Genomic DNA, 25,778 nt, shown 5'->3' with positions numbered 1-25,778 from the left:
TTAGCTCCATGTCTTATACTGAAGATTAGACAGGCATTTAGGAACAGCTGTCCCAAAGCCACTCTTCCACATAGCTTGTATGCCTTAACAATATGCCCGACAACATACATTTATGATGTTGTGTGTAGTGGGATATATTCTCTGCACCACAGTTCCTCTCTTCAAACAGTATTTAGTCTGTTAATCCTTTCAGGTACTTAGCAATTATGTGACTTTATTCTGTTCAGTTGATTTCAACTCAAAGTTGATACAGTGTACTAACAAGAACATGTCAAAAGTGTGTGAAACATCAGGTCTTTTCACAACGTCAAATTCTAAACATCTGAAGAGGAAGAAGGCCACATGGTTTGTGCTCCAAAGGCTACATCTTTATTGACTCAAAATGATAAGATTTAATGACCCCCATATTGGTGATTACAGTGAGAATACACTACCTCTGGGGCCAGGTACTCTGGTGTCCCACAGAAGGTCTTCATGGTGGCCCCGTCTGTGATCCCCTCCTTACACAGTCCAAAGTCAGTGATTTGTATGTGTCCGTCTTTGTCCAGCATCAGATTTTCCAGCTGAGGGGAGGAGACAGAATGAGACAGGAAGTATCTGCATCAGCAGGGAGAGTGACTATGTGAGGTGTGTGATTGAGGCCCAGCTGATTTGGCTTCAGCTCAGAGGAATGAGTTAGCGATGCATTGCCTTTTAATATCAGTGTCCTCTCAGTAAACGTCACCTGGCATCTGTAGCTCACACGTGACCAGCAGCACCAGGCCAGAGTCAGCACATCCTCCAATACTGCTACCATGGCATTTTCAGGAGAACCTTAGCAGGTTGGAAGCCTGCCTCATAAACCCATGGGAAGATCACAGGGAGGGGGGAACGAGGAGGGAGGGGGGCTATGCTGACCTGGCTGGTATAGTTTCATCAGCTGGAAGAAACAGGGCTACAGATGCCTGCCTCCCCTCCCTCCTAAAAAACAGTCATATACTACCTCTGTGCTTACGCTATGAATACAGTTCACTGAGTTTTTGTACTGGCCTCTTGCTTCTGGTAGGAAAAAATTGCAGCTTTACAGAATAAGTTTGATGCCGGGGTAAAAGATGACTCAATACTCTTACACACTTTCCAAAATACAAAATGTCTAATTGTTGCCCATTTACATTAATGGTGAAAATAAAATTAAAATAAACGAGTGGAACAGCTGTCCAGTCGGATATGTGGGTTATTCTACTCCTTCTGTCATAAGAGGAGGTATGGGCCTAAGTTTCCAGCTGCAGTGAGGCCTGAATCAGGGGGAGGTAGATCGATGCGCCCCTGGCGGACACTATTTATATCCCGGTCGGGGACTGACTGTGTTCCAACACCTACCTTCAGGTCTCTGTAGACCACGTTCCTCTCAGCATGCAGGTAGTCCAGTGCTGACACTATCTCCGCCCCATAGAACCGAGCCCGCTCCTCAGAAAACACCCGGTCCCGGGACAGGTGGAAGAACAGCTAGATGAGGGAGGAAGCGAGGGAAGGAGGGAGAGAGGGAAAGCAGACAGAGGGAACAGGGTGAGCGTACACAGAAGGAGGGGTGGGAGGCGTTATTGGCTACTACTAGCTAAATTGGATCTTGTGTGTCAGGTGTTATTGACAGTTTAAAAAGCTCACCTCTCCGCCGTTCGCATACTCCATGACGAAACACAACCGGTCATGAGTCTGGAAGGAGTATTTCAGGCCCTGGAGATATACACTAATAACTTTAACTGCAATCAATGAATAAATAAGCTTGCAAGTTCTCCAAAAGAAACCCGAGTCTTTGTTGATGTGATATCTGCCTTTGGGATATTACTGTTGTGTGCCAACTGCCCATTCATCACAGTGGGATGAACACAAGCTGCATGTATTACCACTTAACGTGGAAGAGTTTGACATTGTGAGCCATCACAGACTTTGAGAAAGGTGGTTAACTGACAATGAAAGGTCTGGTGTCCTCAATAGAGGCCAAGTCTATTGCTGTGTTTGTAAACAAATGCTCAAACTCTCCCAGCACAGATTCAGCATCTCCCCCTGCATGGAAGCTCCCAGGCTGAAGTAGAGTGGCTCCTCAGAGTCTTTGTGGCCAGAGGAGAGTTTGGGTTAAGTGTATGGAATGGATGGAGGGGTCTCTCACCGTCAAGAACGGATGCTTGGAATTCTGGAGCACTCGGTTTTCTGTGAGTGTGTGTGCCACTTCATCCTGAAAGAGATCACAAAGAGTGTTTGTGCAACTCCCACAATGGATGCCGTTTAGTTATCCATGATCGCCCCCATGCTCTCTCTCTCGCACTCATGCTTCCTGTAACGGTCAGTGGCCTGTACTCACTTTCGCTACGATTACTTCCTTCTTCAGGATTTTCATGGCATAGTAGCGTCCTGTGGCCTTCTCCTTCACCAGGATCACTTTGCCAAAAGTGCCTTTTCCTAGGAGTTTGAGGTATTCAAAGTCGTGCATAGTCTATGAGCGAGGGGAGAAAAAGAGTCACCGGATTACAAAACAGCAGCTATAACAAACTAGTCAAAACATATAATCCCACTGACAACACGGAAGCATTACAGGTGCTAGATCATCCACTCCGCAATTTCCACTCTTCTAAAGGTGGGACTATATGCTGCAGTGGCTAATTTAACCTCTAACCCCCAGGGCTGGTGAGAATGTTGAAAACGGTTGTGTGGGGGGGACATCCAATCCGGTGCCTTTAGACCTTGGTTTCATGAGTTAACAGCACATGTGTGGTGATGTGTGGACACGCTATGTGGTGCTAAGCCTCCCAAGGCTGATGTCAGGAAAGTGTCAGGGAGCCGTGTGGAGCGGGGTGAGGCAGGAAGGGCCATGAGGAGCGGGGTGAGGCAGGAAGGGCCGTGAGGAGCGGGGTGAGGCAGGAAGGGCCGTGAGGAGCGGGGTGAGGCAGGAAGGGCCGTGAGGAGCGGGGTGAGGCAGGAAGGGCCGTGAGGAGCGGGGTGAGGCAGGAGGGGCCGTGAGGAGCGGGGTGAGGCAGGAAGGGCCGTGAGGAGCGGGGTGAGGCAGGAAGGGCCGTGAGGAGCGGGGTGAGGCAGGAAGGGCCGTGAGGAGCGGGGTGAGGCAGGAAGGGCCGTGAGGAGCGGGGTGAGGCAGGAAGGGCCGTGAGGAGCGGGGTGAGGCAGGAAGGGCCGTGAGGAGCGGGGTGAGGCAGGAAGGGCCGTGAGGAGCGGGGTGAGGCAGGAAGGGCCGTGAGGAGCGGGGTGAGGCAGGAAGGGCCGTGAGGAGCGGGGTGAGGCAGGAAGGGCCGTGAGGAGCGGGGTGAGGCAGGAAGGGCCGTGAGGAGCGGGGTGAGGCAGGAAGGGCCGTGAGGAGCGGGGTGAGGCAGGAAGGGCCGTGAGGAGCGGGGTGAGGCAGGAAGGGCCGTGAGGAGCGGGGTGAGGCAGGAAGGGCCGTGAGGAGCGGGGTGAGGCAGGAAGGGCCGTGAGGAGCGGGGTGAGGCAGGAAGGGCCGTGAGGAGCTGGGTGAGGCAGGAAGGGCCGTGAGGAGCTGGGTGAGGCAGGAAGGGCCGTGAGGAGCTGGGTGAGGCAGGAAGGGCCGTGAGGAGCTGGGTGAGGCAGGAAGGGCCGTGAGTAGGGCAGGGACGCACCACTTTGAGTCTGGGTTTGGTCAGGTACATTTCCATGTCCATTGGGTCTGGGGAGGAGTCCATCATCTCCTCCTCCTCTTTCTGTAGACTGTCTGCTACGGCCTCAATGGCCTTCGTCCATTCTTCCCTGAGAGAATGAGAAAGGCGACGAGTTAGAGAGGAAAAGAGGGAGAGAGAGTAAGGGAAATTATAACACCTCATTTAACATGAGGTAATGCAGCCCAATCATGTAAGCTTGCCTCTCCTCGGGGGTCTCCACGTGGAAGGTGCGCTCGATAACAGTGGTCCACTGCAGGCAGCGGATGATGAATGTGTTGGGCTTGGGCCTCTCAGTCTTCATCAGCTGGCACTCTGGCCACATCCAGGGTGAGACGGCGCAGGAGGAGAGAGAGACCCGCAGTTACAGCCATTTATCTTTATCACCACCCTAACAGACACTGCAGGGATTGCCACCATACACAGGGAACTGAACAGGTGCACTATGGGTGAAGGGGGAAGCCCTGATCACAGATCTCTTCATACTGAATATTTTAACCTCAAGATTTGGTCATTACATGGGACTGTGACATGGATAATGTGAAATAAGCAGACATTTCAATCTATTCCAGAAAATGTCAAAGTTATAATATGGGTCACAGACGACATTCACTTCAAAATAATTTGCTTGAATCAAAGTTAGAATTCTAAGAGAGCAGCCAGTTTCCCAGTGCAGCTCTTTCACATAGTCAACATACTGCATGTGCCAAAAGGAGACATGGAGGAGTTTGTCAGGATGTCTGTTAGATGGAGGATATGGGGCTGGGCCACCACTGAGCTCCAGCAGGGCCCTGTCAGTGTGGCTGTGTAGCCCAGACCCACCACCCCCCATCAGCAGCACCACACGGCCCCTCTGTGGGTCTACTGCAGGTCTGCTCAGTGACTCTCCCTCCCCGTATTGCTGATTGAGACAGTGCTACAGAGCAGCGCACAGATAAATAATTGATATCAGCCGGTTAATAACTACTATAACTCAAGAGTGTCAGGAGGAAACGTTTTGTTTAACAAACAGTATGATGTCTAATTACTCTGTTCAATCATCTGCAGAGCTTGTCCCACTAACTTTCTGCCATCTAGGGTTGCTCTGCTCTACAGAGTCACAGCAGAGCAGTCTCTTAGACAAGACTGGAATTCACACATAGGCAGGGAGAATACACCAGGCTGTTTCTTTCAATTGTGCCAATTAAAAAGGTAAGACATTGGCATAGGAGCTACTGAACAGAATATAACATTTTTCTATGGGTGATGAAGCCATATACACTGAGTACACCAAACATTAGGAACATGAATGAAATGGCACACATACACAATCCATGTCTCAATTGTCTCAAGGCTTAAAAATCCTTCCTTAACCTGTCTCCTCAACTACAATGATTGAAGTGGATTTAACAAGTGACATCAATAAGAAATCATATCTTTCACCTGGTCAGTAGTCTACCGTACATCATGGAAAGAACAGGTGTTCTTAATGTTTTGCATTCTCAGTGTAAAGCGCTATATGAACTTAAAATGGGTGAGGTAATGTAGATAGTGAGGTAATGTAGATAGTAGTCTTGAAAGTGTAGATACTCACGTGCTACTGAGAAGTTATTTAAAGGGGTCTCGAGTGCCTCAACATGTTGTGGTCGTTCCTTGTAGCCTATGAATGTACCATCAGTCTTGAGTAGAAAATACCTGGGCCTCCAGGTCTTAATGTACTCTCCTGCAAAGAGAGATGGACAAAATGGATGCGCATAATTGGTGTCTATAATACAATGTGCTGGTTTCACAAGATTCCATTTTTTTTAGGATCCCATTAGCTGACGCCATGACGACAGCTATATTCTTCATGTTGATTGGTCTATGACAATTTAGCTGTGTGGTTTGATTTATGATGCACAAAGTTATTCTTTTCAAGGCGCCACCCTTATTTCAGTGGTGTGACCCATTTCCTGTGATCTAATTACCATGCCGTTCACTAAAATTACCATCTTTTCACCCATTTTCCGCTATAGTAGGACAAAGCCAGGACAAATGGCTGTTTTAGCCAGAGTCAGGACCCTTGCCTCTGCCTCTTGTGTCCCATACAGAGCTCCCAAAGGGATCCATCCCTTCCCCATCCACTTCAATACAACACACCCACAGACTAATCTCTCAAAGGCAACAAAACTCAATTTATTCTGTGGATGGTTCAGGAAACGTTGTGCCAGATGTTCCCAAAACCGGAGAAAAAAACCTGCTTACGCACCATAAAAAAGGCAGTGGCTCACATCGGAGAGGGGCTTGAATATTTATATAGGAAAAGTGTAATTTATTTTTAATTATGGGAGCCGGGTATTAACCCCATGCAGTGCCTGAGCAAGCTGTCCTTAATTGCCCCATTTCCTCTGATACAGAAGTCTGGGGGAAGTGAAGATCAGTCAATGCCGGCGTCATGCTCCTCTTCTTCGCGAGCCTTGCCTGGCACAGTTAGGCCACAGGCTCCAGTCTGAGGAAACTGATCCCAGACCTGTCTGTGTCGAGGCACAGACCGGGAATCCCTCTAACACAGTACCTAAATGACCTCTAGTCCACTCATCACAACTCATATAAACTCCTCTTAGTGAGAAGAGGCCATGTCTATCCACATCACTAAGTGGATAGTACGCCATATTCTAAAAGTCTCACCTCAAAGTGATGGTTAAACTGTCCGACGAGCAGAATGCCACCTGAGGGGATGGCTCCGATTCACTCAAACACCAACCATTACAGCAGTAACACACACACAGAGTGTAAAACACCTGCTTTACTGCAACCTGCGAGGTGGCGGCACAATTCACAGCACTAGAGAAAACATCTGCCTCAGAGCACTGTATACTTTAAATTTCAATCTGCAGCAGATGTCCAATATGTTATTACGTCTGTTGCCATTTTTCATCATGGCAGGGGGAGGAGATTTTTCCATCTCCAACCTGCTGGCTAAGTGTTTTTACACCAAACGCAGCTCATTTAGAAATTAGTTAGACTTTGTCTGCCTTCAGATTGCAATGCTTACTGCTTGCATACAGAGCTGAGCTCACTACATCCTCGTTGAAAAACACACGGTGTGATATAGAGTAAAAGCTCTGTGGATTTCCCCATGCCTCTCCAATATGCTGCAATTACAGTGATGAGTCATTTGTCTATTTTACACGACATGGCTCATGAATCAACATTCACAACACTAATCCACACACACCGGTCCCCAGAGAATCCACATCGTCAATGTGATTTACAACTATGGGTCAATGGCAGCTTCATACGACTGACTGAATTCCTCGTTACATCAGCACAGTGGTGGGCATTGGTGAGGAGAAACAGAGATACTCCTATAAGGAGCAGGATCATGGGTGAGAAGCCAACAGTTTCCAACACCTGGACCCACACATCCAAGACCCCTTCCAGACTCATGACAAACCTGAGGGACATCGTGTCCAGAAAAACACCCTCTCAGACCTGGTCTCAGCCCAGCCTTAAACTAAGGCCTCACTTCTGCCCCAGCTGGTTTGTCAGTCTGTGGTGAGGTCTTGGTTGACCCATATCCCCAAGCCCACCCCAGGCCAGGCTCAGAGCCCCTGGCAAGGCAGGCCGGGGACAGTATGTGCACAATGCAGAGGCAGCATAATGAGCCCCTACCTCCAAGCCTGCATCACCCCAGCACAGTGACACAGGAAGGGTTCGCCTAACACACTGGCAGGGCTCCGCTCAACTCTTTCGGGAAGAATACAGAGAGAGATTCAGGAAGTAGGCTAAGTCTACTGTTTGGGGTTTTCAACAATGACGCTAACTGGCTAAGTGATTACCTTAATTGTGTAGAGGCCACAAACTGGCATCTAGACCATGGTCCCAACACAGAGAAGGAAGAAGAGACAGATGTTTGTTTATGTGCACGAAAGTACACTCTACAATGTATATATCTATGTTTGAATGTACAGTATATCTGACAACAGCTACTATTTTTGCCCTCGCCACACACAGAGGGCCTGCATGGGGCCTGGATTTGGCCTGCCAGCTCCTCTGACGCACGATGCCCACCCAGGCTGGCACGAGTTAGTGTCCACCATGCCTTGTGTCTGGAAAGCACCACAGAGACATTCCTCCACGCAAAGCTTGGCTCTGTCACATGGCTCTCAACGAGGTGACGATGAATACACACTGTACCCTGTCACAGTGTCACTACATAACAACAAAGACAAGGTGATGATGAATACACACTGTACCCTGTCACAGTGTCACTACATAAACAACAAAGCCAAGGTGACAGACACTTCATGGTCATCCTTCACTGTAATACAAATGGCATCTCAGGAGACACTAGCATGAAAAGACCAGAGAGTAGGGAGTTCAAGTGAACTGAACGAGGTCATCATGGTGGAATGTGACACCTCTCCACCTAACCCCACCCTGAGACTCCACAGCAGGCTCGGACCACAGCAGGCTCGGACCACAGCAGGACTGACATTGGTGCAATTGGCAGAACAAAATTGTTTGTGTGCTTCTTATGCTCTTCCAAATAAAACAGTAGTGAAAACAATGGCTGTGAATGTTTAAAAGCCCTTCGATAACATGCATACTGCCAGTGTCTCCTATGAGACAGGTTATAAAATGAGAAGATGGCCTCTGGTCTGGCTGGAGCGAGGACATCCTGACCAGCCATTAGTGTCCACATCCTGACTGGGGCCTGTGGAGTCATGTGACGGTAGAAATGCCCACATCCGTCGGTCTGTGTGCCCATTTCTGTTACCTGCAGTCTGCCCCCCACCATGGAAAACAACCATGACTCTGCTGTGTTTTCTATTTACATGCACTTCCCCTTTCCATTGTCACTTCTACTTTTTACAATGACCTTTTTCTAAGACTAAAAACCCAGCCCACTACTATACTGTACTTCACTGTGCTAGTGTTATGTTGATGACATCCTACAGTGCTATCCCCACAACCTGGGACTGCAGGCTTATGGGATATGAGGCTATGGATGTGCAGACAACAGCAGCAGGTTGGCAATGAAATTACATTGAACCAATGTGGACTAGATGTTGATTTGATGTCTTTGCACAGTGAGAGGGGATGCCAAGACTCATTCATAGACAAATTAAATTACTCACTAAGTATGTGTGCTTGACACACTATATTTTGACAGATTGGACATGTTGCAGGATAGAGAGTAAGAGAGGAGACAAAATGCTGACTAAGAAAAGGGAATCTGGGATAAAAGGAGTCCCCTGCTATCAACTCTATCTTCAAAGTCTTTCAGCTGCAGTAAACTAGCCCATTTCATCTCACTAGAACGTTTTGATTGTAGAAAACAGGAAACAACTGGACAGACAGCCTGACACCATAGCAGATAAGATCAAGAACTGAACAATCTTTGAGATGGGTAACTTTGACTACAGACTCATCCCGGAAACATATGCACAACAACAACCACAAACAGGATCCATTTCCACTGTTGGAGCCTGCTCTACATTTGTTCCAGAGACCTCAGATAAATTATAGGAGCAAAGGATGTAGACGAGAGTACAAACTGTAAATGATTGAGATAAGGGAGGAGAGAACCAAAATGTATCGAGAGAGATTACTACATATGTTCACTACACACGTGTCTGAGAGCGTGAGTGAAGTCTATACGCGCATGTTTGTGTGTGTGTGGGGGGCATGCGAGGAGCTGTCGGGGGCTGATAGAGTGTCTTTACATGACAAACAGCTGCTGAGGTCTGGGATGCACGCTTGGCAAAGTGGAAAATAATGAACAGTGAGAATCTGCCAAACACAAGAGAATTCATCTTTATTTGCCAACTGCTACATGGCTTTTGTGTGGACAGCCACAATGTTTCAGTGCCACGCCCTCCACACACACACACTCAATGACTTACAGCTGCATAGACGGCCAATTGTCCAAATACTGTATATGGGCAGTTCCATGTAAAGCCCCATGAGCACCAACATGTGAAGCGCATAGGAGCACATCACATTTGGTGTCATATGAAAGCTAAGAGTATGAGAAATTAATGCGTTTATACATTTTTCCACCACCAAAAGTTGTAATAAGCAAAAAGCTTTTGATTTCTGGTTAAACAGATGGAAAAAGGGGTCTTTGTGAGGTCATGATGTGGGCCAAAAGTTCCATCCCACCTGAACACGAAAAGGGGAATATCATCATTTTCAAAATGTCAGTCGTATTTCAACCACATAGCATGGAAATATCATTCAAATATTTTTTGATTTTATACATTTTTAACTGCACTTCTGGTATTTTATTAGGATCCCCATTAGCTGTTGTGAAAGCAGCAGCTACTCTTCCTGGGGTCCACACAAAACATGATATAATACAGAACATTAATAAATAAGAACAGCTCAAGGACAGAACTACATCAACATACACACTAGAGGTCGACCGATTAAATCGGAATGGCCGATTAATTAGGGCCGATTTCAATTTTTTTGTGCGCCGATTTCCGATTATTAAAAAAAAATGTATTTATACCTTTTATTTAACTAGGCAAGTCGGTTAAGAACACATTCTTATTTTCAATGACGGCCTAGGAACTGTGGGTTAACTGCCTTGTTCAGGGGCAGAACGACAGATTTTCACCTTGTCAGCTCAGGGGTTTCCAATCTTGCAACCACACAGTTAACTAGTCCAACGCTCTAACCATTGTACTCCACGAGTAGGCTGCCTGTTACGCGAATGCAGTAGAAGCCAAGGTAAATTGCTAGCTAGCATTAAACTTATCTTATAAAAAACAATCAATCATAATCGCTAGTTATAACTACTAATCCTGTTTAGCAGGCAATATTAACCAGGTGAAATTGTGTCATTTCTCTTGCGTTCACCCCACGCAGAGTCAGGGTATATGCAACAGTTTGGGCTGCCTGGCTCATCGCGAAATAATTTGCCAGAATTTTACGTATTTTTTTTATTTTATCTTTATTTAACTAGGCATGTCAGTTAAGAACAAATTCCTATTTTCAATGACGGCCTAGGAACAGTTCAGGGGCAGAACGACAGATTTGTACCTTGTCAGCTCGGGGGTTTGAACTTGCAACCTTCTGGTTACTAGTCCAACGCTCTAACTAGGCTACCCTGTCGCCCCGCAATTATGACATACATGGAAGGTTGTGCAATGTAACAAGAATATTTAGACTTAGGGATGCCACCCATTAGATAAAATACCGAACGGTTCCGTATTTCACTGAAATAAACGTTTTGTTTTCTAAATTATAGTTTCCGGATTCGATCACATTAATGACCAAAGGCTCGTAGTTCTGTGTGTTATTATGTTATAATTAAGTCTGATTTGATAGAGCAGTCTGACATTCGTGCGTTTTGCCAGCAGCTCTTCGCAAGCACAGCGCTGTTTATGACTTCAAGCCTATCAGCCTAATGGCTGGTGTAACCAATGTGAAATGGCTAGCTAGTTAGCTCAATGTACTTGAGTGGTCCAGCCCGGAGTCCGGACTTGAACCCGATCTAACATCTTTGGAGAGACCTGAAAATAGCTGTGCAGCGATGCTCCCCATCCAACCTGACAGCGCTTGCGAGGAACTGTAGAGAAGAATTGGAGGTGTGCCAAGCTTGGAGCGTCATACCCAAGGCTGTAATTTCTAGGTGCTTCAACAAAGTACTGATTAAAGGGTCTGAATACTAATATAAAATGTGACATTTCCGGGGGGGGTTTGTTGCTTTGGTCGTTATATGGTATCGTGTGTAGATTGATAAAACATTTTTTTAAATCCATTTTAGAATAAGGCAGTAACTTGACAAAATGTGTAAGTCAGGGGGTCTGAATACTTTCCAAATGCACCATGCAGTACTTTTTTTGTACTGAATTATACTCTACTGAACACTACTGTATTGTACTTTACTATGACACCCAAACCTGTGAAACAGCTATCTATGATTGGTACAGATGTGGTCCGGTCCAGACCAACCAAAATTGGTCTTGTTTGTAGATAGAACTCATTAAAATGTGAAGGAGGATATTGCATATTTCTACCTTTGTGTACCTATTCAGGATACATGACATTCATAATTATGCACTTCTCTATAGTACAGATCAGAGGCCAAAGATGTCATTCTGTTACCATCATTCTGTTACTGGGTGTAAATACACTGGGTGTAAATACGCTTTACTTATTGTAGTTCAATAACCAAAATACATTTTTCAAAGTCGCTCTGGATAAGAGCGTCTGCTAAATGACTTAAATGTAAATGTAAGGTGTGAATCTTAATTCGGTCACATAAAAAAGGAGATTTTACCATAATTCGGTTACCAAACTTTATATCTGAACTGAGTAAATGTGTTTTTGCATTTTTTTCTGTGGAAATTGTTAAAAAGTAGTCCTTGCGCATATAGTTGTATGGTTTGTTTAACTTTGTAATCAACGGTTTTGTTTGGCATACTTTTTAAAAAATTGGAATTTCAGCATAATTCTGTTCCCATGGAACCGTGTTGTGTAGTTTTCTTCAGAACTGGTGCCATTACTGAATGTGTCTGATTAGTTGTGAGATGACACTGTATTTTAAAAGAGCTTTAAAAACAGACACATTCATCAAAAACCTTCTACTTAACTTACCAAGGTGAACAGTCTATTCTGACAAAAATAATTCACTCAAACTAATGAAAAGTTATCTAAAAAAAAAAATCCAGATTGTACCTAGATACGGTTTTCAATGTCAGTACATTGTAAAAGAAAGAGCGGGTGACCGATTTGGATCTACAATGAACAAAAATATAAATGCAACCTGTAAAGTGTTGGTATCATGTTCCATTGCATTTTATCGATGGCAATTTGAATGCACAGAGATACCGTGACAAGATCCTAAGGCCCATTGTCGTGCCATTCATCCACCACCATTACCTCATGTTTCAACATGATAATGCACAGGCCCATGTCGCAAGGATCTGTACACAATTCCTGGAAGCTGAAAATGTCCCAGTTCTTCCATGGCCTGCATAATAACCAGACATGTCATCCATTGAGCATGTTTGGGATGCTCTGGATCGACGTGTAAGACAACGTGCTCCAGTTCCTGACCATATTCAGCAACTTCGCACAGGAGTGAGACAACATTCCACAGGCTACATTCAACAGCCTGATCAACTCTATGCGAAAGAGATGCGTCGCACAGCATGAGGCAAATGGTGATCACACTAGATACTAACTGGTTTTCTGATCCACGCCCCTACCTTTTTTATCAAGGTATATCTGTATTCCCAGTCATGTGAAATAAATAGAATAAGGTCTAATGATTTTTATTTCAATTAACTGATTTCTTTATATGAACCGTAACTCAGTCAAATCTTTGAACTTGTTGCATATTGCGTTTATATTTTTGCTCAGTGTACATTAATACTACCATTTGACACAGGACATTCGCAAGTCAGCTTAGCTTAAGAGGCCCAGGCAGTCAGTGTGTCATTGAAAAGAAGATTAAGGGAAAAATGTAAAAGGGAGAGCATGCTGTATAGAGTGTCAGAGGTTAGCTTGCGAGTCTGAGAAGCGTCATGTTCGCTCTGTCTCTACGTGACAACGGCAGGAATGTGAGGTCCCGGCTACCACAGCTAGCTCTTTAATAAACACATCATGCAACATTCATCACACTGCAAAGGAGAGGCCAACCCCTGTGATCTGTCTGGCATCACAGGCACATAGAGTACAGACACAGACAGAGAGACACAGACAGAGAGAGAGAAAGAGAGAGGGAGGAATGAGAGTGGAAAATAAATGTTAAGAAAGGGGAGAAGAGGTCAGACAAAACAAGCCCCTCTCAGCACAGTGCCCACACCCAGTGGTTGGACTTCCTGAGGGGGCTGCTGTGGTGGTTTTGTCCCTGCCTGGCCGTCCATTCATAGTTTGGGGATGAGAGAGAAGAAGGGAGTCAGTGGTAACTGTGTGAGTGTATGTGTAGAGCTGTGGTTTTCAACCTGTGGTCTGCAGGTGGTCCACACACTATATCTATAGACATAATTAAAAAATATATATCATTTATAGAAGAAAAAAAGAGTTGGGAGTATTAATGGTATTTAATACATTTTACATTACTTTCCACAATGCCAATTGTTAATAATGATAAACCTTTCATTTGTTAGTCACTGCTAAAATGGACAATTTGACAGCCAAGATAAAGGTAAAAAACAAAAATCTGCATCTCCGCGAATGGTGGTCCTGAAAAGCTTTTGACAGTGATTTGGTTGTCCCCGGAATGGAAAAGGTTGGGAACCGCAGTTGTAAAGCACATCGGGAGGAGAAGGGTTGCGGATTAAGGAATTCAAACGCCAAAGCAGGGGGAGAGGGGTGTGTGTGTCTCTTTTGTTGGTTATTCCTCAGTCACCCCCTCCATCCCTTCAGCCCTTTTCTGCTGGGCCCTGCCTGTAGACTGCAGCTGCAGCCTACAGCCCTGCGCCCTGCATCTCAATGAGCCTCTGTGCCGCTCCAGAGGAGAAGGGGCTCCCTGATGGAAGGGTCACCACTCTGTACCACCACCCCAATACTGCTCCCATCCTCATCCCAGCCAGCCCCGGGACTCAGGGCCTCTGAGCAGCCCCTCTCCCCATGACCATATAAGGCAGACAAGGCTCACAACAGGCCCACTCACATGCCAGGCTAAACCGCCCAGGAGTTTGGGCTCCTTCATTCTTTCTTTTCTTCCTGCTGTCCCCCTCTTCTTTTGTTGGCCCATCTCTTTCTCCCATGCAGCTGGATGGGACTGCACTGCCGGGGCTTTGGCAGCAGCCTCAACAGGTCGCAGGGAAGGGCCGCCTCAGCCTCCACTGCAGCCCTCTCTTCATCTCCCCCTCCCGCTCTGCTGCTGCGGCTGCTGCTGCTACAGGAAAAAAGGGGGGACACGGGGAGGGGGTGCGGAGTCTGCCCCTCTTTCTCACGCTCGTAAGAAAGCCCTCACTTCTTCTCCACAGCAAATGACACCTGCTTATTACCATAGACACACTGTGGGAAGTACACCCTGCTTTTCTGTGTGTGAAATTTGGCCCCTCCTTTTGGTAAACAAGCCGACCATGGATTAGTTAACTGGGTTACTGCATGACAAACAAATAAACACACATTATTCAGTTCAAATGAGTGCCAATTAACTTTAAATGACCAGGGAACAGTCCATCACTCTTAAATGATACAATCATGTATAATAAAAGGGGGACATTACATTTCTACCTTAAGGAGAGGTAAGGCCAATTCAAATACACTTGTTAGGGTATATCTGTCTGTGATCCATAATGACAAGTTGTCCCTGAGCCAGATGAGGCACTACGTGTAATCTGGGTGTGTATCATGATGATGGTCTGATGAACGTGACAGCAGCCTGAACATACAGTCAAAGTCAGGCTCTATGGACAGCTGAGCAGCCCTGCCTGTCCACACTCCACCTCTCTCGCTGTCCCAGCTGCCGGGGAGAGCCAGTGATGTGATTGATGTCAGACTGGGAGCGCCACACCAGTCAGAAGCAGCTTCCGCCTCGGCTCTGTGTTGTCAGCAGGGTCATTATCCTGGCAAAGGGGAGGGGGGCGACTGGCAGAGGCAGAGAAGAAATGAGAGGATTAAGAAAGAGGGAGAGGAGGAAGAGAGTGGGAGTAGGAAGCAGGATATGGGGTAAAGAGAGAAAAGGGGGACAGAGAGAATTGAATAAAGAAAGTAAGTGACAAATACAGCGAGAGAGAGGGGTAGGGGGAGCACAGCCAGGAGCCACAGTTGTGGAGCAGGAGGATGTTGCACAGAAAAGTAAGCACACAGCGGGCTCACTGCGAGCGGAGACAAGTGACGGAGGTGGCTCTCCCTGGCCTCCTGTTCTCCTACCATCCAGCCTGCCTGTCGACAGCTGTACCCAGACAATGTACTTATCTCCACCACATTTAGCAGGAGGCTGCTTCCCATTACCAGAGCAGGGGGCCCTGCTGACACCCAGACACCAGGCAGAGCACTCCCCTCCTGGGGAGCGACCCTCTGCTGCTGCCCCTGACTCTGCTTCTGGCGTTTAAAGTTTGGTTACTGGTACAGTTTTAGCTAGCTGGGTGGCGTGAGTGTGGACAGGGCATAATGGCCCTGGGGCAGCCCCTGCTGCTATAGTGAGGTGGTGTGTGTGTATGAGCAGGACCAGTGTGTGGCCTATGGCAGGCTGTAACCTAATGAAGGGTGTGTGGGAAGGAGGCGAGGCGAGCCTGTCGGTAAAGCTGGCAGCCAGACAAAGTCCTGGGGTGATCAGCATTGCAGTGTCATGAGACAGAGTTAATCAGTTGGGTCGGTTCCTTTGAAAAGCAAAAACAGAACACACCCAGTTCCCTTTTACTGCTTTGATACTGAGAAAATAGATCTTGAAAGATGTGTAAAAACAAGTTTCTAAATGGTGTGTGGTTGTATGAGAAGCAACCATATTAGGTACTCAAAAACGTGCATGCATGCTTACATAAAGTCGTGGCCAAAAGTTGAGAATGACACAAATATTACTTTTCACAAAGTTTGCTGCTTCATTGTCTTTAGATATTGGTCAGATATTAATATGGAATACTGAAGTATAATTACAAGCATTTCATAAGTGTCAAAGGCTTTTATTAATTACATGAGGTTGATGCAGTGTTGACCCTTCTTTTTCAAGACATCTGCAATCTGCCCTGGCATGCTGTCAATTAACTTCTGGGCCACATATTGACTGATGGCAGCCCATTCTTGCATAATCAATGCTTGGAGTTTGTCAGAATTTGTGGGGTTGTGTTTGTCCATCCACCTTTTGAGGATTGACCACAAGTTCTCAATGGGATTAAGGTCTGGGGAGTTTACTGGCCATGGACCCAAAATATTGACGTTTTGTTCCCCGAGCCACTTAGTTATCACCTTTTCCTTATGGCAAGGTGCTTCATCATGTTGGAAAAGACATTGTTCGTCACCAAACTGTTCCTGGATGGTTGGGAGAAGTTTCTTTCAGAGGATGTTTTGGTACCATTCTTTATTCATGGCTGTGTTCTTAGGCAAAATTGTGAGTGAGCCCACTCCCTTGGCTGAGAAGCAACCCCACATGAATGGTCACAGGATGCTTTACTGTTGGCATGACACAGGACTGATGGTAGTGCTCACCTTGTCTTCTCAGAACAAGCTTTTCTCCAGATGCCCAAAACAAATCGGAAAGAGGATTCAGAGAAAATGACTTTACCCCAGTCCTCAGCAGTCTAATCCCTGTACCTTTACAGAATATCAGTCTGTCTCTGATGTTTTTCCTGGAGAGAAGTGGCTTCTTTGCTGCCCTTCTCGACACCAGGCCATCTTCCAAAAGTTTTCGCCTCACTGTGCGTGCAGATGCACTCACACCTGCCTGCTGCCATTCCTAAGCAAGCTTTGTACTGATGGTGCCCCGAACCCGCAGGTGAATCAACTTTAGGAGGATGGTCCTGGCGCCCTTTCTTGGGCGCCCTGAAGCCCTTCACAACAATTGAACCGCTCTCCTTGAAGTTCTTGATGATCCGATAAATGGTTGATTTAGGTGCATTCTTACTGGCAGCAATATCCTTGCCTGTGAAGCCCTTTGTGTCCAAAGCAATGAAGACGGCAAGTGTTTCCTTGTAGGTAACCATGGCTGACAGAGGAAGAACAATGATTCCAAGCACCACCCTCCTTTTGAAGCTTCCAGTCTGTTAATTGAACTCAATCTGCATGACAGAGTGATCTCCAGCCTTGTCCTCGTCAACACTCACACCTGTGTTAACAAGAGAATCCCTGACATGTCAGCTGGTCCTTTTATGGCAAGGCTGAAATGCAGTGGAAAATGTTTTTGGGGGATTCAGTTTATTTGCATGGCAAAGAGGGACTTTGCAATTAATTGCAATTAATCTGGTTACTCTTCATAACATTCTGGAGTATATGCAAATTGCCTTCATACAAACTGAAGCAGCAGACTTTGTGGAAATTAATGTTTGCGTCATTCAAAACATTTGACCACGACTGTACATACATACCCACATAACAAAACGACTGATAATATGCCTGAACCGATGTATCGGGCCGATATCGGCCTCTTCTAGTCTATCGGCTATCAGCCCTTCTCCATCGGCTTAGCCGGTAGTCCCTTTACATAGCAAAGCTGCTGCTATGCCAGCTACCTCTCACCGCCCGAGCCACAAACACTGCTCAATGCTGAGGAATGTCTAGCTGGGGAGAAGAAAAAAAAAAATCAGGAGTAGCAGCAGGCAGCAAGCTAGCTCACTTCAACATGAATGTACAGTATGGAGAAATGGATGAACTGACAGTGACCAAAATCAAACTTCTGTTTCAAATATTAGATTAGTTAAGTCATTAATAATAAGGCTTGTGTTGACATGCCCGGACATGCATGCAATATGCAAGCTAGATAAGCAGATACCTGTTAGCAAAGATTACGTAAATTAACAATTAGCTACTATGCTAGAAAGCTGGCTCGATCATATCAAATTTTATTTGTCACATGCTTCGAATACAACTTGTCCCAGCTAGCGATGAGGAATCAGCCCAGAAGCGGCCGTTTCCGTCTACCGAAATTCTGCAGAATTTGTCGGCATCTTACCAGAATCCCCCCAGAAGTGGCCCGATGCAAATGTAAATACATTTAGTCATTTTAAATGTTACACATACAAATTATACCCATCCACAAAAAAAAACATTTTCTGTCAGAGAAAACACCATGGTGACCGTGTCAGTGTGCATGCGCCTAGCCCACTACAGGAATCGCTACAGCGCGATTGGACAAGGACATCCCGGTCGGCCAAACCCTCCACTAACTCGGATGACGCTGGGACAATTGCGCGTTGCCTCATTGGTCTCCCGGGCACAGACAGCACAGGTCTCAAACCAGCATCTGTAGAAATGCAGTTTGCACTGCGATGCATTGTCTTAGACCGCTGCGCCACTCGGCAGGCTCCATCCATAAAGTTTTTCATTCATATCAAAATACTACACAGGACTATTAAAGAATTTCTTTAAAATGTTAATTGTATTTTCTGATCACAGAAACAATGAGGATTTTTTTTTAATGAAATTATGAAAAGTTAATTACATAAAGCAGCCAGTGTAATCATCTGCCAGAGAGTAGCCCCAATCGGCCCGAGACCAAAATAATACATTTGGGCCAGATCTCAGTCCCAGAATCATAGCCATAAGTAATAGTGCCGAAGGCGGCCCAGACTCTGGCTACACGACGTCGGCCGAGTCTGACCTACAGCCGAGTGCCCCTACCCTCAGCCGGAATCGGCCTAGATCCACTGTGCTAGCTGGGGTGTAGACCTTACAGTGAACTGCTTACTTACAGGCCCTTAACCAACAATGCAGTTAAGAAAATATCTAAAAACATTTTTTTTTTTAAAGAAAGAGATATGAATAACAACTAATTGAAGAGCAGCAGTAAATAACAATAATGGGGCTTTATACAGGGGGTTCCGGTACAGAGTCAATGTGGAGGCTATATACAGTGGGTACCGATACAGAGTCAATGTGCGGGGCCACCGGTGTTGAGGTAATATGTACATGAAGGTAGAGCTATTAAAGCAACTATGCATAGATAATAAACAGAGAGTAGCAGCAGGGTAGTAGGGGGGCAATGCAAATAGTCTGGGTAGCCCTTTGATTAGCTATTCGGGAGTCTTATGGCTTGGGGGTAGAAGCTGTTTAGAAGCTTCTTGGACCTAGACTTGGTACTACAGTACCGCTTGCCGTGCGGTAGCAGAGGGAACAGTCTATGACTAGGGTGGCTGGAGTCTTTGACCATTTTTAGGGCCTTCCTCTTCCACCGCCTGGTATAGAGGTCCTGGATGGCAGGAAACTTGGCCCCGGTGATGTACTGGGCCATACAAACTACTCTCTGTAATGCCTTGTGGTCGGAGGCAGAGCAGTTGCCATACCAGGCAGTGATGCAACCAGTCAGGATGTTCTCAATATTGCAGCTGGAAATATGTTTTGTCGTGCCCTCTTCACGACTGTCTTGGTGTGTTTAGACCATGATAGTTTGTTGGCGATGTGGACACCAAGGAACTTGAAGCTTTCAACCTGCTCCAATACAGCCCCATCTATTAGAATGGGGGCATGCGCGGTCCTCCTTTTCCTGTAGTCCACAATCATCTCCTTTGTCTTGATCACATTGAGGGAGATGTTATTGTCCTGCACTACACGGTCAGGTCTCTGACCTCCTCATAGGCTGTCTCATCATTGTCAGTTATCAGGCTTACCACTCGTGTCATCAGCAAACTTAAGGATGGTGTTGGAGTCGTGCTTGGCCGTGCAGTCATGAGTGAACAGTGAGTACAGGAAGGGACTGAGCATGCACCCCTGCGGGGCCCCCGTGTTGAGGATCAGCGTGGCAGATGTGCTGTTACCTATCCCTTACCACCTTGGAGTGGTCCGTCAGGAAGTCCAGGCTCCAGATGCAGAAGGAGGTGTTTAGTCCCAGGGTCCATTGTTTAGTGATGACCTTTGAGGGCACTATGGTGTTGAAAGCTGAACTGTCGTCAAAGAATAGCATTCTCACATAGGTGGTCCTTTTGTCCAGGTGCGAAAGGGCAGTGTGGAGTGCAATAGAAAATTGCGTCATCTGTGGATCTGTTGATGCGGTATGCAAATTGGAGCGGGTCTAGGGTTTCTGGGATAATGGTGTTGTGACTCGCAGGTGTCCAGTCATGATTTACCCCATGGGATCACATCCAATAAGCATCAACCCAGTCAGTGTGACACAGAGAATAAACCGAACACCCCGCTTCTGAGACAGGCTGGGTAAGTGAGTAACGGACTGCACACAGTGATGATGTTCTGGGAACATCATAAAAACCTGTGTGCTGGAGCCCTCTTTCTTCTCCTCTCTGCTTCCTCCCTCTGCTCTCGCCTCTAAGCCAGCTGAGCGTGCTACCCAAATTCAACAGTTGTTGTGGCCTTCGTTAGCCTAACGAGGGGGTCAGCTCTTTATACTTGTCAGAGAGCAAATGAGTCCAATGAACAAGGGCTGCCTGGAAGAGAGAGGGATAACGAGCACAGTACTGTTACACTTCACTGAGTTATTGGCCACGGCGCTCACATGGAATCTAGAGAACCTACAATCTGCCTCTGATGTTGGATGGTGCACTCCACCTTTGATGGAAACTTTAGACAAACAGGCTTTAGAAGAGCCCTTGAATGTAGCCACCACTAGAGGTATAATGTAAACTGTGTGGTTGGTGTCAAGGAGATCCAAAACATTTACAGCAGGGATCATCAACTAGATTCAGCTGTGGGCCATTTTTGTTCTTGGGCGGATGGTCGGGGGTCTGGAACGTAAAACAAATATTTTTACAAAATAATTTCAAACCTTAATTACATTTGGGGACATTGCCCTGAGTACGGTGCAGTCTTCCGGATGGGACGTTAAAACTGTTGTCCTGACCTTCTGTGGTCATTCAAAATCTCATTGCAATTATTGTAGGAGTAGCTAAATTCCCCCAACATGGCTAGATAATCATCCCCCTTCATTCCTACTTGGCATATATCACTCCTCACCTCTCCACCTGATGTGTGGTGAGCGTTCTGGCACAAAAATGGTCACCGTGCATCACTGAGGTGGGTGCTACACATTGCTGGTGGATGAGGGGAGTTTCCCACCACTTTGTAAAGCGTGTTGAGTACCTCAGTTGGTAGAACAGCACTATAAAAATCAAATTAACCATTTGTACAAGATCACATACATCTCTATTATGTGTGTAAATATTTGGGAATAGATTTCCAAAATTAAAAATCACTTGGAGCTGGTTTCCTGGTATTTTTACAGTCTTATGTCCAACAATGAAAATTCACCAACAAAAATATATATATATTTTTGGCTAAATAAAACCACTCGCGGGCCAAATTTGACTCGCGGGCCGCTAGTTGGGGACCCCTGATTAACAGATTAGGTTATGGCCACATTGAGATTGTGTTCCAAAATCCTGGATGGAGCCAGTGGTTTTTCAATGGGAGTCATCAATTGTCAGATGAATGACAACTGAAATGATTGTCCGACTAAAAATGCAAAATAATGACATATGTCAATGATGTAGTGGGAAGGCTGATGGAGTGGGAAGGTGTGGTCTGATGTTGGGCATCACCCGACTGAGCTGGGCCTTACTGGAACAAAGATACAGAACAGAACACACTGGCCGTTCTGTGGCTTAGACTGGCTGGAGTTTACTTTCTTTACTCTGCCATTGTCTGGCAGCAAAAGGGAACTACAAAACTGGCTTACAGTCACATGCCCAAATGATGAATCAAACAGGAATCAGGGTTAGGAGGGTTAAGGGTGGTATGGATGTTCTCAGTTCCCAGCCAGGCTAGACCTGAGCTGCTCCACTCCGTGGCGTGTCTGGAGCATAGAACGCAGTTGCGATAGCACGTCATTAAAGGGGCATTTCTGGGACACTGGGCAAGCCACAGTCAACAGCACTGCCACCTACCTGGAAGTCCCTTCAGAATGCTGCAGAAGCCTGCCTCAATCACGTGCCATCAAACATATACTGTAATGAGTTGTAGACATCAGTCCTGCATTGTCCTGTGACTGCAGTCCACAATATTAAACAGTGCTATCATAAGACATGGTAGTGGTAGGGTTAGAGAGTCAGATCAAACTAAAAGGTTCACAGAATAAGGGCGGCTGGCTAATGGTGATGGCCAGCAGAAGCTCGTTACTGCATACTCAACTTCTGTGCTGTGGCAGAGACGGGGTGACAGTGACGTGACATTAAAATCCGTTCTGTCAAGTAACGGGCAGCAAGCAGGCAGACGCCCTCCAATCAAAACAGAGTTGCTCTGGGTGACATTTTACCGGGCACAGCTGCTAGGGTATGACAGCATGCCAACTCCCTATTCCTGAAGGTTTGTTTATTTGTATATTTTCTTTGTTCTTCAATAATTCAAGGTTAAGATGTGACTTTAGCTCAAGGAGTTTGTTTTTCCCCTCACCTGTCACTATTTGACATTTTACGCTGGCAATCTTTCAGAAACCTCCCCGCTTCCTTATCACTCTGGCAAGGAATAGCGGAAATAGACATACTGTATGCCAACTTACCAAGTGTGTCAGTGAGGTAAAGATGTTAAAATCACATGCACGATGTAAAAAGAAATTGACCCCGTCAGAAGAACTAGACACCCTTAGAAAGATCCTCTTTAGCTAACATTTGTTATTAAATCAGAACTCTTCTAAATGATGAACTTTGGTCCATATACTTCCAACAAGGCAAATGCTGTTTAATCTTTCCTTGTTATTTGTCTCGTTTGGTTTTTCATATATTGCCTCTGGTCATCCAGACAACATCTCTTACATCTGAAGGCATCAGACTGATCGGTGTTCCTCAACCTCTGGCCATGTCCCAAGAATGTCAGATATTGATTACCTTGGTGTTTTATGTAAACGAGAAGGCAGTAGTACTGAAACGACAAGTCAGTAGTGCCTAGTGTTGCTCTCTCCACCCCAGGGAAGCATCGTCAGTGGTTGCATCAGTGTGCATGGGCCTGGGTCAGCCTGCGAAGCTTGCCTCGGGTGACTATGTTACGACACAGGGCCCTGCTGTGTTCCTGCTGAGGCCTTAGGGAGAGCATACTGCGTAGCATGCTGTTCTCTGGCTTACAGCCTCTGGGACTCTCCTCTCCTAGGGGGGAATTCCGACCCGAGTTAAGCGTATGTAAATGGACATGAATTCCCTTTTGATGTACTTTTATCTCTATGCCTATTCTGACTTTGAATTTAAGCTTCCGAATAGCACGCTATTCACCCCCTACTCGTTTGGGGTGGAGATCAAAGAAATGAAGATGTGGCAGAGGTGTGTCTACAGATACGGCGTATTCTGACCTTGACTTAATTCCCTCGTAACTCTACCACCTTCACGTGCAATGACATCATGAATAAGGTGAAACAACCTGTCGGTTCCAAGTGGAACCACATCTACTTTATTTCCCCCGCTAGAAATAACACTATTCTCCATGCACTATGAAAGCGAGACCATACATGGCAGAGTTTAAACCTGGAGCACAGTTCACGACAACTGGACCGTTGTCCCAGTTCCATGATAAGTGAGAATTATGGGGGTAGATTAAAAGACACTATAACTCCTATTGTTCACTTTTCTCAACTTCCAATATTACATGGATTGAACAATTGAATATGGCAACTTTCAGGATGAATAAAACTGTATTTTTGATTCTAATATATTTTGTGCATAAAGGCTCTCCAAATAAATAAATAAATACTTTCCTAACCCTAAATAATATACAAGATTAGAGTATTTTTAGATCTAACAAGCAGTGCTAAAAAGAAGAACATGTGTATCTACATGGCTTTATTTAATTGACCCCTAATATTCTGAACTGTTCTCTCAATATAGTCTGTCGAGAAAATTCTAATTAAAATAGGAGGTACACTAAATATAATGGGATGACATTAGATAAATGTACTGAGAACCCTATTGAATGAAAACTCCACAAAAATAAATCTGTTGGCCAGCAAGTGGGAGGGTTTTCAGCAGTTGAATTAAATGTATTCAGCAAGCGCAAGGGAACCACACCGGCAAAGCCCGTTACACACCTGCATAAGGTAAGTCTGAATACCGACTCCAGAGAAGTGCATAAGAAAGGCGTGCGTAGGAAAGGCATACATTTGCTGAGTCTGAATCTGGCCCCTAGTGATATGTTCCCCTGTCTGTCTCCTGAGCCTGTGTCCCTGATCCCACTCTGTGCAGGAAGATTCCCTTTTACCCTGTGTGGGGGGAGCTATAGCTCCAGCTTTGAGGAGTGTGTGTGTACACACACACACACACACACACACCCGCTGACTTTGAGCGGCTGTGTGTATCTAAATAAAGAGTAAAGTATCTGTTGATGCAGGGAAATGGTCCAAACCCACTCACCTCTTTTGTGCAGCCATCCCTCCTTCACTATCGCCACATCGGTCATGTTGGTGTACAGGTTGGTGTGTCCAGGGTTGTGATAGGGAGAGACACAGCTCTGTCCCCAAATGTTCTGCGCTCAGGCCAGGGCAGGAGCCTGGAGTCTAGGGCCGTCTTTTCACCAGTTACCTATTAGTGTCAAAGGAAGATTAAAGCTTAGCCTCATCTGGACAATAACGTTAACCCCCCAGTGAACATCCGTGCAACTCAGTGAAAACAAGTTGGTCTGTTCAGACAGTGGAAAATAGTTGTGGTGGGTACTACTCCAGTTCAGCATCACTCCAACACGAGGATCTAGTCAGAACCTCCGACTCCACCACAGGGGAAACCACTTCTAAACGAATGACAAAGTCCTGTGACCAGTGGAAGGGCCTGCAGAAATCCCCTTCCGTGGGCCATCAGTTTCGCTGCCATTTCAGGGGGGAAACCTGTTCCACTGTCAAGACAACCTTTCCATCCCGTGAAATGGAATAGAAAGACATCCTTGAGCTTTATGTGGATTCAGAGCACAATCAATTCCCATGCCTTTTACAAGATAGCCAGCGCCGTTGAGGGAGCCACAGATGACTCTCATACCATCCACTGAAATCTACTTATCCTCCAGAGCGCCATCACCCCATCATCAAAAAAAGAGGACAGCTAACGTGACCTCATCACTTGGTGACAACAACAGGAAGCAGAGTGGATATTGACAGGCTGGGAGTTAGTCCCATCTGAAGGAGCCCTGGGCCTAATACTGCACATCCCACAATAAGCCAACCTGATAGGTCCCTTTCACATCCATTGAATTGTTTACAAATCTTTATGAGAGAAGCAATATTCATTGGAAACACAGTGTTGGAATTAGAGGTCGACCGATTAATCGGAATGGCCGATTAATTAGGGCCGATTTCAAGTTTTCATAACAATTGGAAATCGGTATTTTTGGGCGCCAACTTTTTTTTCTACCTTTATTTAACTAGGCAAGTCAGTTAAGAACACGTTCTTATTTTCAATGACGGCCTAGGAACGGTGGGTTAACTGCCTTGTTCAGGGGCAGAACGACAGTTTCACATTGTCAGCTCAGGGGATCCAATCTTGCAATCTCAGTTAACTAGTCCAGCCCAATAACGACCTGCCTCTCTCTCGTTGTACTCCACAAGGAGACTGCCTGTTACGCGAATGCAGTAAGCCAAGGTAAGTTTAATGCTAGCTAGCAACTTATCTTGTAAAAAACGAT

General features: G+C 46.0%; 1 protein-coding gene across 3 annotated transcripts in view; it reads right to left on the bottom strand.

Annotated features, from left to right (window-relative positions):
* LOC118368360 (RAC-alpha serine/threonine-protein kinase-like) overlaps positions 1-25,778 on the bottom strand; it is a 43,712-nt gene that overhangs the window by 6,355 nt on the left and 11,579 nt on the right. Inside the window, exons 1-11 of one of the 3 annotated variants that reach the window (XM_052496900.1) lie at positions 24,521-24,667; positions 17,612-17,804; positions 14,254-15,913; positions 5,230-5,358; positions 3,860-3,971; positions 3,621-3,747; positions 2,339-2,470; positions 2,147-2,212; positions 1,645-1,713; positions 1,360-1,485; positions 435-563 (exon numbers count right to left, since the gene is read on the bottom strand). In XM_052496900.1, the coding sequence (XP_052352860.1) occupies positions 435-563; positions 1,360-1,485; positions 1,645-1,713; positions 2,147-2,212; positions 2,339-2,470; positions 3,621-3,747; positions 3,860-3,960 (750 nt within the window). In that variant the 5' untranslated portion in view covers positions 3,961-3,971; positions 5,230-5,358; positions 14,254-15,913; positions 17,612-17,804; positions 24,521-24,667. Of the gene's footprint in view, positions 1-434; positions 564-1,359; positions 1,486-1,644; positions 1,714-2,146; positions 2,213-2,338; positions 2,471-3,620; positions 3,748-3,859; positions 3,972-5,229; positions 5,359-14,253; positions 15,914-17,611; positions 17,805-24,520; positions 24,689-25,778 lie in introns of those variants that run through there. The other 2 variants (XM_052496901.1, XM_035752399.2) reach the window with 2 other exon arrangements.

Source organism: Oncorhynchus keta, chromosome 35 (assembly GCF_023373465.1).
Source record: "Oncorhynchus keta strain PuntledgeMale-10-30-2019 chromosome 35, Oket_V2, whole genome shotgun sequence".
Lineage (NCBI taxonomy): Eukaryota > Metazoa > Chordata > Actinopteri > Salmoniformes > Salmonidae > Oncorhynchus > Oncorhynchus keta.
Note: the sequence above shows the minus strand (reverse complement) of the source record. Positions and strands in the feature narration are given on the sequence as shown.